This window comes from Emys orbicularis, chromosome 11 (assembly GCF_028017835.1).
Source record: "Emys orbicularis isolate rEmyOrb1 chromosome 11, rEmyOrb1.hap1, whole genome shotgun sequence".
NCBI classification, from domain to species: domain Eukaryota; kingdom Metazoa; phylum Chordata; order Testudines; family Emydidae; genus Emys; species Emys orbicularis.
The window spans coordinates 32,659,045-32,674,687 of NC_088693.1; the positions used below are offsets into that span (position 1 = coordinate 32,659,045).

General features: G+C 39.8%; 1 protein-coding gene across 1 annotated transcript in view; it reads right to left on the reverse strand.

The window, feature by feature from the left end:
* RBMS1 (RNA binding motif single stranded interacting protein 1) overlaps positions 1 to 15,643 on the reverse strand; it is a 129,357-nt gene that overhangs the window by 82,546 nt on the left and 31,168 nt on the right. Inside the window, exon 2 of the mRNA XM_065412920.1 lies at positions 10,452 to 10,627. Within this exon, the coding sequence (XP_065268992.1) occupies positions 10,452 to 10,627 (176 nt within the window). The remainder of the gene's footprint in view (positions 1 to 10,451; positions 10,628 to 15,643) is intronic.

Sequence of the window (15,643 nt, forward strand, 5' to 3'; positions counted from 1 at the left end):
TGCAGACCATTGCAGCCAGTGCTTCCTTCACCAGCAGCTGCCTTTGAAACATAAAGAGTGAATTCCTCTCCCATAGTCCATGCCTCACCCTGCATCAGAACCCTGACCCCACAGACGACTTTCCATGGGATGCGGCCTGGGGTGGAGTGCTGAGGAGGTGGCTGACTCCCACTTCTGTGAGCAAAGAACAAGCTGTGCATGCTGACTGACTCATCCATGTGTGGATCTCGCTGAAGGGTGGGAACAACTGGACCCAGGGTAGCCAATGTGCTGTTGCCATCAAAGGAAATTCTGACTCCGGCTGTCAAAATTATGATTTGACTTATTCTTACATCTAGAATAAATTTAATCATCACAGTGAAGATGGAGTTTAAAATGGTCGCTACTATTAAGTTAAGATTTTACCTGCTTTTGCTTTAAACACAAAAGCCTCTCAGGAGGTGCACAGCACCTCAAAGGATCAGGCGTGAAATGACAACTCTCTCTTCCCTTCCGGGTCTTCCTTCAAGCTCCCCCTAAAAACACACAAAGCCTTTCAATAATAATCCACTAGAAGATATGAATCTAGAACAAAAAGATCCATGCACCCATCAAGATTACTTTGAGAGTGGGCCTTTATTTGATCATGCACTATAAACATCTTTCAACTTTACTTTCTGTCCAGTTAATATGTAATCACTTAGGAGAGGGGACAGTGTCTTCCTTCGTCTGTGCAATGTCAGTACAGCCACTCATTATAACCCACACAAGAAGCTTTGTTTGCTTACAGTTAAATTTGCTCAAGTGCACTAGCAAATCACCACAAGTAACGGAAATTACCACTTAAGACAACATTAACACCTTATGCCAAGCACAATTCCCATGATATGCCACCCAAACGCCATTATTCACAAATGCCTCTATGCTGACCTGAAAAAATAACCCGTCAGTCTCCCATCAGTCTTGGGCCTCTCTATTAAAAATGACAACAAGGGCTCCTATAGAAATGAGGTCCCTTCTTTTTGCAGCTCAACTCAGCTGAGAATCAGTGGCAACCACCAACAGGCAGAAAAGGTTTTAAATGAAATACTAGTTTTAGAAAATAGACGGGTGAAGCGCCAGGGAAGTGGAGAAGGCACAATTAAGAGAGTTATGTGTTGCAGACTCTGTGTTAAATAAGGCCAACAGCAGCAGTCCTTGAAGAAGGAACACAGAGTAGCTGCTGGTACCAGACAGTATATAACTGAACATAGTCATTTACTGTGGAGTTCTATTTTCCCCCCCCAAATAAAAAGTAGAATAAAACTCTTCTATAAACATGATGTTACTCATTTCTTGTCCAGAGATGTTTGCAAAAAGTAATAAATAAATATAAATCTCTTAAGAATTATTTAAAAACCTCTCCCCCCAACATATTTCATTATTCTGTTTAATTATAATGCAAAATGAATGTAAAGTTTCACTGCAACTATGAGATACAGACACACCTAGATTCATATACTCCAAGACCAGAAGGAACCACTGTGATCATCTAGTCTGACTTCCTGTATGACACAGGCCACAGAACTTCCCCAAAATAATTCCTAAAGAGTATCTTTTAGAAAAAAATCCAATCTGGACTTAAAAGTTGTCAGTAACGGAGAATCCACCACAACCCTTGGTAAATTGATGTTAAAAATGTACACCTTATTTCCAGTCTGGATTCATCAAGCTTTAACTTCCATCCACTGAATGGTGTTACAACTTTCTCGGCTAGACTGAAAATCCCTTTATTAAATATTTGTTTCCCATGTAGATACTCAGATTAATCAAGTCACCTCTTTATCTATTTAACTTAACAAAAAGAAGCTTGACTCAAGGAGCTCTATCATTATAGTCTCTAGACCAAAAGGAAAGGAGTGAATAAGTAGAGAAAAAGGAATACAGGAGAACTTACAGGATGGGAAGATACTCAGAGAAAATACTTCTGTGAATGTAGCTTTTAATTCCCCCATTTCCTTGAACTGTATATCCATTAAAAATCTGAATGAGATGTACAAGGTTCTTTAAAGATTGTGATCAGAGAGAACACCTTTCTGAATGAGTTAAAAACAAAACAGAATTGGTAAAGCTGTTCACTATATCCCAACCACATCTATCTCCTAATGAACTTCACAGTGTAAAAAAAGGTGTCCGTGCCGATCTTAATTGACTGGAGTGGCAGCAGCTCCCTCCTACAGTAAATCTTAAAACCCTAATTCATATCATATCAATACTGAACGTAAATGAACAGAGCAGACAAATGACAACCCAATCAGAGGTCATAATCACATAGCAGCGAAGAACAGTGAAGCAGAAGCATGTCAAATGGCTGGTCACATGACAAGTTTCAGTTATAAAATGATATTAATATTTCTTTTTGCACATTTTTGGATGCTCTTGACCAAAACAAATAAAAATTAAACTAGTCAACAAAAATCTTAGATTGTGAAAACAAAGCTGTCTACCACATCTGATTCTATCATTTCAATATGAACAGGCTCCTTCCTGGAAAACAGTTTTAGTTACCTCTCTGCCACAATGCTGAATTTTTAAAGTTGTGCAGCTACTTTTTTGCAGAAAAAAGTGCTTAAAATAAAAAAAACTCTACAAGATTTATGATTTCCCGTGTACATATAAAACAAGGCCAACCATTACAAGATTGTGTTTCAATGTTCTGACCATCCTGGAACAGAACAATGGTCTGCAGTGGTAATTATATCACTAATTTTATTATCTGAAACCAGCTGCTTTCCTAGTTGTAATCCAATTAAACATCTACATAATATCCACTACAACAATAACATAATAAGGAGGAAGTCCTAAGTGAAGCTATCCAGAGCAAAAATGGTTAAAAAATATATTAAACTAGTTTGTGAACAGTTTGATATAAGCGATGCAGTGCTACCAACCAGGCTTGGAACTGAACATACCTAAGCTGGTCTGGCCTGGTGATTTAGGCTGCACTGGAATACAAGAAATTTAAATTCAGCAGCAATAGTTAAACGCTCTTCCTGGGATTATGGAGCAACAATGAGAAGGAGGAAGGTCTGCTGCATTACTCTCTGTACTCCCATCCTGAATTAGTGATGTAATGCAGTGGTCCCCAGACTTTTCAGGGTCAGCCCCCAAGCAAGTGGCTGGGGGCAGAGCTGCAGCCTGGGCCTGCCACACCTCCTTGAACACTTCTCTGCACCCCCCACAGTTTGGGGACCTCTGATACAATGGCAGTAGAAGAGGACCTGGGACCTTTCAGATCTTCCTGCTGAAGATGATGCAACACTGCAGAGGAGAGTGGCAGGTAAACTGTAGGCAAAAAGAAAGAGGAGGATGAAGGGCTGAGCAACCATGTGGATTGGGCATAAAGGTCATGAGTGGTAAGGCACGGTTCACACTGAGATGCTGGAAAGCACCTAGAGTACATGTCAGAGCAAGTTACCAATTAGGGGCTGAATCCTGCAAGCTCTGGCTCACATTAGTGGACCTTAATCCCATCAGTAGTCTCACTCAAGTCAGTGTGACTGCTGGTATGAGTAAGAGTTTGCAATTTCAGATCCTCATACATTAACTGTAAACTGTAAGTAATGAGCTTTTGCATAACAGCGCCCAAATAAAAGCTATAGTTAAAACAAGCCCCATATAATGTATTCTGGAGTGCAAAAACCAGCACAGCGCACTTTCACCAGCTACTTCTGCACTGAAGGAGAGGGAGTAAAATGAGACCCAGATGGTACCACCCCTATATCCCAGAACTGTGCAGGGGAGATCCACTCCAGGGCATGAGAACCTATGTGGCACTCCCAGCCATATGGGCTTGGGGAAAGAAACTGCAGGAAGGAGCCAGCCAGAAACTGAAGACAGCAGAACAGCTGCAAAAACAGTTCATGCAGGGACAGACAGAGACTGATGATATCATCACTGCTTTCTGCAGTTTTCACTGTGAGCATTCTCGCCTGGGCTGATTGGCTGTTTGCTACAACCCCTCCTGTTTCCCCCCTTCCTTTGTCTTTCCACTTAACTAATATCCTCCTAACATAACATCACCCCCACCACTCCACATATTGAAAACATGACGACATTTGCCAGCCATCACACTGATCACACTGTTTGTATGTTACATTCATTTCCTCTGCCCTCCATCTGTATTGTCTATTTAGATTGTAAGCTCTTGGGGGCAGGGGCGGTCTATTGCAGATTTGCACAGGTGCCTAGCACAATGGGGCCCTGTTCCCAGACGACCCCTAGGCACTACCCTAATAAACATGATAAATATTTTACTTTTTCAATATTTCTGCCCCTGGCAGACCAGATATGTTTTTGCTTTTACAGTGCAGGATTGGAATAGTAGGCTTGTGTTTAAATGACCTATTCAGAAATGTAGGTTTTTCATTTTCAATGGAAATGCCACTAATACCATCTGAAAATATCTGCACTCCCAGGCGATCCACCTTCACAAAAAGTACAATACGCTGTTTCAATCTGGCAGAAAAAGGACAAGCTGCTCCTACTGGTATGTTGTTAAAAGGGCCAGAGGAAAGGAGGTGGGGAGTAGTAGATTTCTATAGTGGGAAAAATATTGGCCAAAAAATGTTCTATTTCTCCAGAAAAGTACCATACTTCTCAAAAAATCATAAAAGCATTATTTAAAGTGGTACATAAATGAATACAATTTACATATAAACTATAGGGCCTCACTGCAAATAGAACAACAAGCTCTACTGTTCTATAGTTAGATAAGAGCTTTCTATAGCAACTTCCCAAAAGAATGTAATCAAAATAAAAACCACCGTTCATGTTCATCACTGCCAGCTCCTCAATGCCAGAACTGAACTTACTGAATGAAGCAATGAGAAGAAAAACAAAGTCTTTGTACCACCAGAACCACATATGCAACTTTTTATAGAAGAATCTGTATAGTGACTCAAATACTCTGATTAATTATATTTAAAGATCGGTTATTTTGCTATAAAATAATCCCAATTGAATATGACCTTTCAATATTATAGTATAATGTGCAAAGCTGTTTTGGAAAGGGAAATAAAAATCGATATGCATGACAAGTAGCTCGTGCTCTAACTGTAGTTTATTTGGATGCTTAAAACATCTATATATAGCACAATAAATGTATAACTGTTTATTTTATGGACAAAATTAACTCCTCTCTCCATGAGGCCTGAAGAAACGGGCATAGCACAAAGAATTAAGTAGGAGTTGGTGAATGGAATTCAGCTCGTAGCATCAAGGCAGGCTATGAGACTACAGCTTAATCCTTCCACACTCTTGTTGTATAGGTTTCTAGATCCTGGATCTGCCAAAGAGTATATCTATTAGGCCACTTCCTAATCTACTCACCACACACCTATTAACAGCTGCTTATTGTGAGCCAGAGAGGAAACCACTTCTGCAACATGCAGGTATACTGTGGACTCTGCACTCACACACCTTGCTCAAGTCTATCCCTGGAGTTTGACAGCTCAGGGGACTTTGTGTAGGCCTTCTTGTAAGAGAGTGAATTCCATCCTATAAAGGGACATTGTCCAGTTAAAATTATTACAGGTGTTTCTAATAACATCTTGAATTATAAGAACAACCAACATTTAAGGATCTAAGGTAAGATCCTGATTCCTTTAGCATCAATGGCAGCTTTGCAACTGACTTTAATGGGTCAAGGATTTCACCCCTGGTTTAATTTTGTATTTGACTCAGTCAGAACAAAGAAAACAGACAATCAGTTTCACATTGTGGCTTTTATGTGACAGCACAATGATGCAGTGTTTTGTTGTAAACACTTCAAGGAAAGGTCTGAATACACATAAAAACCTGTTTTCAGTTAATCAAATCAAACATACCACATTTTTACTAATTTTATGTTCTATAATAAATAAATAAATAAATAAATGAAAACACCATTTTTCCTGAAAGCAGCCTGGCAATATCCGTTTAGTAAAAAAAATTAAATAAAGTGTGAGTAATTAATGTTGGATTAATATAAACTGAGTTAGACAAGACAAAAACAGAATTTCTCTTGATTTCTCATTTACCAAGTGCATGTTAAAGGTTGTTTAAGAAGTTTTTAGCAGTTATAAGATCAGTAAATGGCAAGGAAGCCCCAGTGGAACAGCTGGATATTGCAAAACCCAGTTTGGAAACTAAATACCATGTCTCCCAACTACTTCCTGGAAGGCTGAACAGTTTAGACAGAATTGCAGAAAGTGAGAATTTGGCATCTGGAACTTTCCATAATTCATAAAAGTGAGCCTCTAATACTAAGTCTCTGAATCAGGAGAGTCTTGTTTCCAGATGATAGAACTGACATCAACTCCAGTTGCTAAAGGGCTATGTTGGCAGAGAAGCCTACGGTTTTTAATAAACTACCCAGATTTTTGATCAAATGTTCCAAGTCTTGGATTTTAAAATCCTCTGGAAATCTCACTTGGTTCCTCAGCAGAAATGGAGACTTTTGAGATAGGACATTCCTCTCTTCTAACATAGGAATCTCTTACCAGAGAAATTACTCATAGAAACCAAACTCTCAGAAGCTTCATCTATCCTCAGAGGTCTCAAGCTCACATTCAGGAACCATTTGTCTTGCAAACAAAAAAGGCAAGAGCCAGCAGCTCATGAACTGCAGCTAGGTACAGAATAGTTATCCCAAAATAGGCTCTGTAGCGAAGACATAGCCAAAGATCATTCTATAATGAACTACAGATTGAGCAAATAATTCAGAACCTTTGCCCAATTCAAGAGGCAAAGAACAAAACCAGAAAAAGATCACTATTTTTTTCTATGATTGCCAGAAACACACACACACGCACACAAACTGGGGAAGCTCCGAGAGAGATAAGAGAAGTCTGCTCAAGATGACAAAATGTTCAAAGTTATGAGTGCTTCCTGATACCAGTCAGCTACTGAAGAGAAGCAACAACCCCTTCAATCTCAACTTGGAGGATCCTGAAGGTGCTTCTGTATTGTTTTTAAAAAACAAAATTAAAAAAAAAAAGGGGGGGGGGGAACTCTTCTACCACACATGTATCTAGAATGAGTTAAATCTCAGAGAAGTCATCTTCATGTGCAAAGTTGTAGTATTTCATAATTTATGAATGGCTCCTTTCACAAAATTAATTATCTGCTCCATTTTTAGTAAGATTTATGAGAATCTTTTTCTGTTTGGAATATGTCCAAATGGAGCCAGTTTATTCTTTCAGGACATACACTATAATAAGTCTAATTTTTTTCTGTTAGGTGGTCCAGCTCTTTCATTATAATCACAAGACTATTGAAACAGTGAGTATTATCCTGAAAGCGAGAAGTTTTATTTTTGCAATAAACGTAAAATTTCTCAAACCAGAAGTTGGTAATTTTCTCTCAATAAAAATTTCATTTTTTCTAAATTAGGCGTAATATTTTTTCTCTCTCTACAGATACAATATTCAGCCATGAAGATTTGGAACTGTTATAATAATGTCTTTCAAACAAACCAGTCCTTAATAAAAAATTATTTTGAAAATCTAAAAGTCTAAAGTTCTTCTGACCATATTATGTCATGCAAGAAAGAGCTATTATACAGTTTTAGATTTTTATATTCTTGTTTTTTGCCCCTTACCCCTCTCCCCCATCCCTATCACTTTTTGCATTGGTAGCCCATGATTTTTAATTATGCTATCCTTGCATATAATTTGATCTGAACTGGATATAAAGACTACAGGAATAATGGACGCTGCCTGTTTAAGAAAATAAGGAGAACAAAATTATGAGAAATGGGACAAAAATGCAACAAAAACACTGCTGGAAGTAGCTAGACAACTGGTAGTAATATTTGGTAGTGGCTGACAGGAACTATTGCTGAGCAGGTAAACAAAGTTAGGAGGGATATGGATGTGGCAGAAAAGAAAGAGAAAGAACACTAAGAAGAGAGGATCTTTGAGCCTGATGTTTACAGTGATGCCAAAATTTTCAAAAACAGCCACTTATTTTAGATGCTGCAATTTTTGGGTACTCAATATCTTTGGGCCTGATTTTTTAGAAGTGCTGAGCACTTTGATAGGAGTTGTAAGTATTTAGATCTATCCAGATGACTATACCTTCCCGTAACAGGAAGCTGATGAGCTATTTGAAGAGGGAGGAGATCATGGAAATATACCAGCATTGTGCAGTCACTATTTGGGAAGAGGACAAGTGGTGTCCTTGAAACAGGCATGTAGTCAGGGAGGTGTGAAGAACTTCTGAGAGCGAGCCATAAAGGCAGATATGGATTGGTACAGTCTCTGGAATAACTAATTCTGGACTCATTTTCATCAGTGAAAATGACAAGAATACTGGCATAACATACGTCAATCTAATTAGTATAAAACAAAGCTTCATCAACTGACCTGCACTACTCACACTACTTTTAAGGAAAAAAGGTAAAAAACTTCAGTAAGATTATTGACAGTTATATGGGCACCAAAATTGATCAAAGAATCCTGTTTTTATAAGAGGGAGCAAGAAGGGGGGAAACCCAGCCCTCCTTAAAAGAGAGGAGAGCATGTAGGAGAGCAAGTACTCTAAAAATAAAAAAAGTGAACAAATGTCATGTATGTATTTAATTGCACCTTCTGAACATAATTTGAAAATCTGGAAACTGTGAGATCATTTAGACTTTGGAATACAGTTTAGAGAAAGTGGTGAAAGCTCCATCACTGGGATAATGAAATACAGAGGACAACATTCAAAGATATAATACAGAACAATCCTGCTTTGCCAGACGAATTGACAAGATCAACTAATATGAGTGATTAGGCTGGAAAGATTTATTTTTATCTGTAAGTGTCAGTAAACGTTGATTCCACCACATACGCACACAATTTTTTCAAATCGATAACAACTGAAATTTATAGACAAAGTCAGAAAAATGTTGCTTGAGAACTTAGAGTCTGATTTAAGGATATTTACTTTGCATATTGTAACGTGATGTTGACAATTTGTGTTTTAATGTTTATAAAGCTTCAACCTTTTGAATCTGAATGCCTACTGTCATTAATTATTGGCTGATATCTCCGCCCATAATTTCACAGCAACTGGGAAATTTTAAAATAGATAAAAATAGAAAAAAATGCTTAAAAACATAGATATTATCCATTGAAATTATAAATCAAATTCTATCAAACCTAAATATGACCCCTCCAGATTTAATTTACATGAATTTATGAAATCACGGACAGAATGGCAAAAAAGTTTTGCTAAAGTACAAATCAACAGTCCAGCATCTATTTTTCCAGAGTGTCATCTAATGGTTCAAATAAACTGGGGGCCAGGACTTAGGGTTCTTTTCTTGGCTGTGTTGCTGACTAGTGGTGTGACCAGGGACAAGTCTTTTGACATATCCTCATTTACTAATCTGTTAAATGGGGGACAAAAGCTTGTGTAATTAATAAGGTTATTTGAGGTTTAATCAGTGTTTGAGAATCTCAAAGAGGTTCCTTATAAAACTAAACTATTGAAGTGTACTTTTGCAGGAATGAAAAATTAGGGGCTTTCCTTGTTTACCAGATAGACTGTAAGTTTCAGTTTCCACTTTCCATCAGTGAATTTTACAGGTATAATATTTTGTTTCAATAATAGTCTGGCAAGTCTGTTGTGAATCTTGAAATTTTTTCATTTTTTAGAAAGTCAATGTAGCAGTCAAGAATTATATGTTCCAGAGAAGAAAGTGATTTAAAAAAAATAGTGTAAATAATATAATTACATACCCACCCCATATTCAGAAATGCCCCAAATGCATGGATTTATACAACAGCCCGTTGATATGAACTTTGCTAAACAGTGTTGTCTGAAAAAAGATTCTTTAGGTTATGTCTACACAGCGTTTTTTAGCCCTGATGTAGCTGCACTATAGCAAACCCCTAGTGCAATCGTACAGCACTAGTGTAAATCCTAGTTTGAAATTGGTGAAAGCTGCCCCAGTGCAAGTTTACACTGGTGAAGCTTTATTACACTAGAGGTTTGTCATGGTGCAGCTACATCAGTTGCTAACAGAGAAGATCTTAATCATATGCTTTTAAAAATAAGCTACACAATTGTTTGATAATTTTCAAATGTTTTTAATCTTTTGTGATTACAGCAGATAAACAAGCAGTCAGGAGTATGGGTGTCCATGGTTTTTAAATCAGGAACCTGGGATACACTTCTTTACTATATATTTAGTCTGTTCTCTGCTTCTGAAGGTGCCACACACACTCAGCTCCTACTGATTTCAAAAGCTGACATTTTGCATCACATCGCAGAATCAAGAATACTAAACATGGGGCTAGATTTCTTCTCGCCTCATAACATTAGCACTCACATCAAAAACGTCCTGTAAGTTTTAAAAGACTGAATTTTAAGAAAAAATAACAGGAGTACTTGTGGCACCTTAGAGACTAACAAATTTATTAGAGCATAAGCTTTCGTGGGCTACAACCCAGAGTAGTACTTACGGTTGGCATAGTTTTACCAGGTCCTGGTCAGTGGTGTTTGGAGGCAGTCCTCTTATGTAAAGGTTTGTTTTACTTAATTGATCCCAACCTGAGTTGCTGCTGCTACTGCTGTTGTTATTACTGCTGGTGGTGCTGGGGCTAGGAGGAGCCATTGGGTGGGATGGTACAATGGACGGCTGCAAAATAAAGTCAGAGCGAATTGTCAGAATGAAATACAGACTAATTGCAGAATGAACAGCACATTTGCCACTCTGAACATGTTAACTCTGTACAGTTACTCGTATTCTAAATACACCTGTTTTCACCATATTTGGCATGGGATCATTAGGCATACTCTAATACACAGAATAATAATCTCAAAACACTCTAAATGCAGGACACTGATTCAAATTACATATACCCTCTGCATGTCTTCTGGATCCCTCGTTCTGGGCTGTTCTGATCAGGACACCTCCCAGGATTAGGATGAAAATGGTCTGGGCTCCCAGGAGATGGGTGGGAGGGGTGGCAGCCATGATGGTGAATCTCATGCCAGTAGACTCCATATGATCTCTTATTTTCCCCAAAAGTCTCTTTCTTTAAAGATGTCAAAAAGAGAGTGGCGAGTGAAATATCCCTTCCCCCTCATTATTTTGTCCACCAGTTAAGCCTAATATCTGATACATTAATTTTGGTCCATTAATTCCTGGTTTCACATTTTCCATTATTCCGAAGCATGATTTTAGCATTGTGCTTGATCATATCAGTGGGCCCTTTTTGTTGGGTTAATCCAGTGTTTCTTTCTCCTTTTCCCATCAACATTTATTATAGGGTATTGTGACATCTTACAAACTTTCACATACTTATTTACAGTGAGCTCACAACTAGAGTAAATTTGAACTTCTAATGACAGCAGAACTACAGAAGGTAAATATTAAATTTCATAGCAAAAAATCCTCCTTTATCACTCTTGCCTCTGCCTACCTTACACAGATTGATCTATCCTCAACTCCCCTGCATAGTAGGGAAGTATTTTTATTATGTCACTATTTTACAGACAGAGAACAAAGGTTACAGGCCAGATTTTTAAACGTATCTAAGCACCTAGGTACCCAGTGGAATTTTCAGGAGTGCCTATGTGACTAATTCCTACTGATTTCAGTGTTTTTGAAATACTTCGAGAATCTCAGATAAAGGGCTCATATAAATCCAAATTATTAAAGTTTCAGTGGGAGTTAGGAACCAAGGCACGGTGAAATACCACTAGGCACCTCTCAGCATCTTTAGGCACCTAAATACTTTTTAAAAATCTGGCCCTAAGTGACCTGCCTACAGTCCTATAGAAAGTATGTGGCTGAGCTGGGAACTGATTTCAGAACTCCCGAATCCTAATCCTGTGCCTTAACCACAGCACAATATGACACTCTATAACCAGAAAGGAATTCCCTTACAAAAAAGTATGTGATATTGTAATTAAAGAGCATTTTAATGCATATGCATAGACATGGGGCAGAGCTAAGGTTACGTATGTAAATTCCATAAATTGCAAGGTTTACCCTGGTAGAGTGTGTCCACAGGGCAGAGCCCCTTTCCTGAAAAACTTCAGAGCTACACAGCTTGGGAAGGTAGGAGTAAAGAGTCACAAGAGATTAGGATGGAAGACAAGGTGAAAAAAAGTGAATTCTAATATAGATTTGGAGGTGGACACTTAGGACACGAGAAGAGTGAAACTATTCAGGAGTCATGGGGGGGGGGGGAAATCGAGGCATGCTTTTGTAAGCAGAGAAAAATATCAGATATAAGCATACCTTTGTAGCTAATCATAATTGTATTTCTCTCTTTTGTGTTTTCTTGGGAGGGTACTGTAATCTCTTTTAATTCAGTATATTAAAAAGGTTTATTATACAATAACAATAAAATGTAGTTGCAACATCCAGTTTACCACCATAAAATTAGGTTTGAAATGCAGAAATATGAATTTTGGACAACATCGATACCCAACTGAAATGTTATGTAAAGGAGCTCTCATGCATGCTCAACTGCTAAAAAACGTCAAATTTAAATCTCAAAGGATTATTTTAAATATGAAAAAAAATCTGTCCCCTAGAGCATTTTTTTTTGCAATTTTATAATTCAAAAGCAGTCACTGTAGAAAACTTTTCATAAAATATCAAATTTCTTTTGAAAGATTTACATTTTGAGCTCAAGTCTTGACCCAAAGTTTTGTCCAGGCATGATTCAAAAATCGGAAAGAAATTAAACTCTCCCTTCAAATTTGTAATGGAAACACTGAGGGATTCTTAACTGTAGCACCACTACACATGCAGTTAGAGCATACTGCTTCCACTAACGCAAAGCAATTTTTTTAGGGTTGTAAACTATGCGCAAAGCAGTTAACTTCAAAATATTTTCATACTGCACTAAAAGCTAGGCTTGCATAATGCTATTCCCTTCCCAAATTGGTCTCTTTTGAAAGGTACACTAATGTATAAGTTGACGAAAGATACAACTGTTCTGTTTAAAGTTTCACAGTCAACTGCTTTCCTCATATTATATTATATATACATATATACACACACACACACACCCCTTCCACTGAAATCAGTCACACCCATGCATATATGTCTGTGGCCAAAATTTGGCTCTCAGGTGGCAATTATAATATACACATAGCAAACAGAAACTATTTTCAATGCTTTTTGTGTGTGTGCTTTGTATACAATTTGGATCATAAAATCTTGTTATATTATGAAGAGTGTAAACATTATAACAGGGGTGGCCAAACTGGGTTCTTTTACAGTTAAAGTGCAGCTTGTGGAGCCCCCTACATCCTCTCATCCACCTACCAGACCGGGGGAGTGGGAGAAGCTCGGGACCGCTGCCTTGCATCAGGGTGATGGAGTAGGGGCTTCTGCCCAGCAGGGAGGGAGGTCTCAGGGCTTCAGCCCCGCAGGGCATGCCTCTCAGGGCTTGGGGCTTCAGCAGGAGCAGGGCTGAAGCCCAAAGTCCTGGCAGGTACTTCCCGTGGGGCTGAAGCCTCATCAGGTGTGTCCCAGCTCTCAAAATTCAGAAGATTGTCGCATGCGGCGCAGAGGGTCAGTCAGTAAGTTTGGCCACCCCAGCACTATAAACTGGTTGGGGGGCAAGGGGGGGGGGGGACAAAAAAAACAAAAACAAACAACACCTCACTTACTAGTCTGTGGCAAGTGGAGAGTGAGTTTTTCCTCGTGAGTGCAGGGGGAAAGTCCCAAGACACATATTTAATGAAGAATTTAAGCTTTTTCTTAAATATGAAATTGCTTCTAGTCCTAGTGGTTATATTCAAATAGGAAGTGAATGTAAGTCTATTCAGTGTTGTGTTCCTAAAGCTACAGACAGCTTTCAGTGGCTGCCAGCTTCTTCTAACTTTACCAACCTCAAAATGCTTTACAATTACAGATGTTCAAAAGAGTGACTTAGGCCTGGTCTACACTAGGAGTTTATGTCGAATTTAGCGCCGTTACATCGAATTAACCCTGCACCCGTCCACACCACGAAGCTATTTAGTTCGACATAGAGCTCTCTTAAATTCGACTTCTGTACTCCTCGAAAACGAGAGGAGTAGCGCTAAATTCGAAATGGCAATATCGAATTAGGCTAGGTGTGGATGGAAATCGACGGTAATAGCTCCGGGAGCTATCCCACAGTGCACCACTCTGTTGACGCTCTGGACAGCACTTCGAGCTCGGATGCTCTGACCAGCCACACAGGAAAAGCCCCGGGAAAATTTGAATTCCTTTTCCTGTCTGGGCAGTTGGAATCTCATTTTCTGTTTGGACAGCGTGGCGAGCTCAGCAGCACTGGCAACGATGCAGAGCTCTCCAGCAGAGATGGCCGTGCAATCTAATAGAAAGAGGGCCCCAGCATGGACTGATCGGGAAGTCTTGGATCTCATCGCTGTGTGGGGCGATGAGTCCGTGCTTTCCGAGCTGCGCTCCAAAAGAAGGAATGCAAAGATCTACGAGAAGATCTCTAAAGCCATGGCAGAGAGAGGATACAGCCGGGATGCAACGCAGTGCCGCGTGAAAATCAAGGAGCTGAGACAAGGCTATCAGAAGACCAAAGAGGCAAACGGACGCTCCGGATCCCAGCCCCACACATCCCGTTTCTACGAGGCACTGCATTCCATCCTAGGTGCGGCCGCCACCACTACCCCACCACTGACCGTGGACTCTGAGGATGGGATATTGTCCACGGCCGGTTCCTCGTCGGAAATGTTAGCGGACGGGGAAGATGAGGAAGGAGATGAGGAGGACGAGGCAGTCGACAGCGCTTGCACCGCTGATTTCCCCGACAGCCAGGAGCTCTTCATCACCCTTACCGAGATCCCCTACCAACCGTCCCCATCCGTTACCCCGGACACCGAATCAGGGGAAGGATCAAGCAGTGAGTGCTTTAAACATCTAAACATTTATTTTTAACATAACTGGAATATTTATATTGTTAACAATGGGGTTTTCATTCACTCATTTAAACATAGAAACTTTTATTTAGAAGACAACAGGAATATTAATAATATCAGCAATTGGGTGTTCATGATTTTTTTGCCTTAGGCAACTATTTAGTCCCAACTATGTAAAAAAAATCAAATAATGTCCAGATTTTCATGATTAGGCAACCACAGGACGCTCCACTCTGTAGTCCCTTCCAGTGCAGTTACACCAAAATACGGTCTATATGTCCGGGAATTGACACAAAGTCCTCCTGGGAGAGCTCAGCATAGCTCTCCTGGAGGTACTGCTCAAGCCTGCGCATCAGGTTCCTTGGCAGGGCGATCTTGTTAGGTCCACCGTGGTAGGACACGTTCCCACGCCATGACTCTATCAAGTAGTCCGGGATCATAGCACGGCAGAGCATGGCGGCATACGGCCCGGGCTTCTGCATGCTCTCCCGAAGCATCCGTCCCCTGTCGCTCTCCGAGATCCTCATCAGCGTGATGTCGCACATGACGCCCTGCTTTGAATTAGGGAGGGGAATGTTAGTATTGGGACTGCTTTACAGCCACGCGGTGGAGGCGGCAGAGGGGCAGCATACAGGGACCTTTCCCTGGGACAGCCGCGAGGTGGTTGGACAGGGGCAGAGCTCATGCTTCCCTGATTGCTGCCAGCAGAGAGTGGCATTGCTTTCAGTGCGAAAGGAGCCCAGTGCTACTATTAAAGTTTTAAGCTGCCACA